The following is a 3,606-nucleotide window of genomic DNA, read 5'->3' as shown; positions in this document are numbered from 1 at the left end:
TCAAGCACCACCGGATGTGTTTTCAAGTGCCCACCGTCGACCATTGCTGGTTTTGCCTGCTCCGGTCGCACGCACCACTGTCCTTGTGCTCCACCACCATCGTCCAACAGCTGGCCACCAGGTTCGTTGTTATCTTCAATTTATTTAACTTCTTACCTCAATTTCGTTTTCTTCTTGCTAGGGTTACAATTTTGATTGCCGTTTTAGGACAAAATTGGGGCAATTTCATTGTTATTGGTGTTGTTTTCAAATTATTATGGGTTATTAGTTCTGAAATTTATTGGTATTTTCTAGGGTTTTGTTAATTTAGATTTTTCAATATTATTTTTATTAGCTTCTAATGTTCTAGAATTTCTTTGTTTAGATTTTAATGTTGAAGCCCAACTTAAAGCACAACAATTACTAGTGGATGGCTTTGGACCATAGGTATCAAAAGGATATCTTTCCCTTTTTGTACTTTTTTGGTTAATGAATTTTTCTCTGATTTTTCTTACTATTTGTAATTGTTTGTTTTTCCTAAGGTTGGGAATGATGTCTGTGAATTCTTGAATCAAGCAATGTCTAGACAGGGCCTAGATATGCATATTGCAGCCTTGGTAAGCTTATCTTTTATGGCTAATGTATTTTTCTATGGTGTAGGTTGGAGTTCTTTGTGGCCAGCCATTAATTGTCAAAGCTACTTATCGTTTAGAATATAGTTCTTCAACTTTCACACCATATGCTTTAGTGATGATGTTTTAAATTTAAAATCCCAAGGTAGACCTTTACATGCTTGATATACTATCTAGCACATTACTCAAAATAGGTGATAGTTGTTGTTCTTCTTTCCTTGCCTGTGCAATCTGTTAAGTGTTGATGGACTGCCATGCAATGTAGTCTCTGATAGAAGAGTATAATTTTTAATATGTTTTTAAGCAGGTAAATGATACTGTGGGAACTTTGGCACTTGGACATTATGATGATGAGGACACTGTTGCTGCAGTGATCATCGAGACCGGAACAAATGCCTGTTATTTTGGGCGGGCAAATGCTATCATAAAGTTTCAAGGTTTTCCAACATCTTCTAGAGGCATGGTATCTTTCTTCAACCATTTTTGGCTAGCACCTATTGTGATAAACATTTTTCATGGGAATGTCTTCCAGGGTGTTTTGAATCAAGCCTGGCAGGTAAATTGATTTGCATACTAATCTTAAGTTGAAGCAATTATGAATCGTTCGAATTTAACTTACTCCCTTTGTCACTTGATAATAGGCCACATTTAAGCAAGAGTCATTTATATAGATATATGTTTAGTAACTACTACCCCTGTCCAGGATACTAGAAGAGGGGGGGGGGGAAAGGGGGATGGGGTGTAGTTGCCTAGCATAGCTCAATGCTTATAACCCTTTTTATTAAAATTTCTAAGATAATAGAATATATGATCTTGTGATTACTTATTTACTTGCTAATTGGTTTAGCAGAGGTAATTGTTTTGATCTTGTTTATTTCGATGGTATTTCTGCATTGTTATACTGGAACTTCTGCATAATGCTTATGTGATCAAGTGTAATAACTGTTTTTTGAGGTTTGCAATTGATATTTCTGTTGAAGATATTAATAAGTGGTGGGTGAGTTTAATATTAGGTGCTTTTGAAGCTAATATGGTGGTTGAGTGATGAAATAAACCCCTAGGAGACAGACTGGGAAACTTCTGTATTCTCGGGGAAAATATGTTATTCATTTAGGAAATATGCTCATTTTTTTCACTCTCCTGTTCTATTTGTTTTCACTCTACTTTATTATTGATGAAGTTTTTGCTATCTTATATCATTAACGTATCCCATTTTTATGCTTGTATCCTTACGCAATTAGCTGTTTCTTTTGCAAGTTGAATGATGTTGCATAGGGTTACTGAAATATATTGGGCTAATGAATACAATGAGCTTCTTTCCACACAGCTTGAGATGCTGGTGCTGCTGTTGGTGAGTTGTTGTGTTGCTGGGTTTCCCCTCTTGTTCGAGTTCTTGTCTGGATTTGTTTCCCTGTTGCATATCCAATAAGCAAGGTGATAGAACAAACTCAATATGCTCTCCATTTCTCTCTTTTTTCCCTTCCAAATAACAGGTATATTTCAGAATCTACATACTTCCTTTCCTCATTTTCTCTCCTTTACCAGCTATTGGACCTTTTGTTAGGGAAGAGACACAAAGCATTTTTTCGGCGAGCTGAATGGAAAACTCTAGTCGACTTGCATGGAAATGAGGTAGGCTGCACCTTAATGAACAGAAACCTGATAAACAAGACAACGAGACATAAGCTGATAATCTATATTCTATACATGTGAACAGGCAGGAAAAGGAGAACTTACCCATGATGAGACTACTATCATAGGTGGAGCACTTGGACTCATAGAAAAAACAGCAAGAGATGCTATGACTCCTATAGAAAACACTTTTGCCATCGATATTAATTCTAATCTCGACAGGTGAAACTTTATTATCACAAGATCTCTTTGAAAGTTTGAATCTGATGGAAATGAATATGTCGGGGTCTAAGGAATTTAATCTTATATTTTCTTTTGTAATATGACAGGAATTTGATGAATATGATATTGGATAAAGGACATAGCAGGGTTCTAGTATATTATGGAAATCCAATAAATATCATAGGCCTTGTCCTGGTACTTCACTTTTATCTTTGAAGTTGTAAAATTGACAAATCCAGTTTTCACTTCTATGCAGAATTGATTGTAATGATCCTTAGTAAACTTGAAACATGTTGAGAATTTGAGATACCATGAAGTTGCAGTAATGAAGCTGTCAGTGACAGCTTCTTGTCAATGCATATTGCTTTCATAAGGATAATTACAAAAAATTCAGGCAGGTGCAGTTTATTTTTCACCCTCTTATTCCACTGACATCTTGCCAATGTGTTCAGCAAGCTATAAGCATGCTTTGAGATGCTGGTTACAGCTTAGCTAAGGCATCCAACCTCCCCAAGCATCCCCTAATCTGTAAAAAGACTACCTTCTAGGAGGGGTTCCTAAACCAGAGAGGGGAAAGACAAACCCGACCTCAAGTAAGAAAGTCACCTTCTAGGAAGGGTACTAAATACAAGGGTCATGACACCAAAACCATTCCAAACACCTAAAGGGATACCAACCAACAAAAGGAAAGCTACAAGATAGCAACATCAAAAGAACAATACAAAAAAAAGCAAGCAGCTTCCTATAGACAAAAAACAGTGCAGCAGCAAGCACACAACCAGGCATCCAGTACCAAACAGGAGTAACAGCGAGCAAGACAACCTGCAAACAGGGGCATATCAGAGCGCCACCAACACAACACCACAGCAGCTCACCAGTACTGCAACACAGAGGACCACGCAGCAACAGCAGCAGAACCCAGCAAACACAGCAGCCTGACCTATAGCAGCCAAACCAGCAAGCAACACAGCCACAAAATCAAACAGATGCCCAGCCAGCCGGAACAGGACAGAGGCACAGCAGCGCAGCAGAACAGAAACAGCAGCAGAGCAGTCTGGATTATTTAATTTTTTTTGGACGAAAATAGTAATATTACAACCTTTTTTAATGAAAATATGTAACTTTATATATATGTTAGTGT

General features: G+C 37.5%; 1 protein-coding gene across 1 annotated transcript; it reads left to right on the top strand.

Moving 5' to 3' along the window:
- Positions 1-1,071: 1,071 nt before the first annotated feature.
- On the top strand, positions 1,072-2,773 carry LOC110709218 (DUF21 domain-containing protein At2g14520-like). Its single transcript, XM_021887428.1, has 5 exons — positions 1,072-1,167; positions 1,968-2,045; positions 2,157-2,243; positions 2,329-2,465; positions 2,573-2,773. Exons 1-5 carry the CDS (start codon positions 1,072-1,074, stop codon positions 2,679-2,681), a joined length of 507 nt encoding a protein of 168 aa, XP_021743120.1. The 3' UTR covers positions 2,682-2,773.
- Positions 2,774-3,606: the final 833 nt, after the last annotated feature.

Source organism: Chenopodium quinoa, unplaced genomic scaffold, assembly GCF_001683475.1.
Source record: "Chenopodium quinoa cultivar QQ74 unplaced genomic scaffold, ASM168347v1, whole genome shotgun sequence".
In the NCBI taxonomy this organism is placed as follows: Eukaryota; Viridiplantae; Streptophyta; class Magnoliopsida; order Caryophyllales; family Amaranthaceae; genus Chenopodium; species Chenopodium quinoa.
The sequence above is the reverse complement of the archived record's forward strand: the minus strand, read 5'-3'. Positions and strand labels throughout refer to the sequence as shown.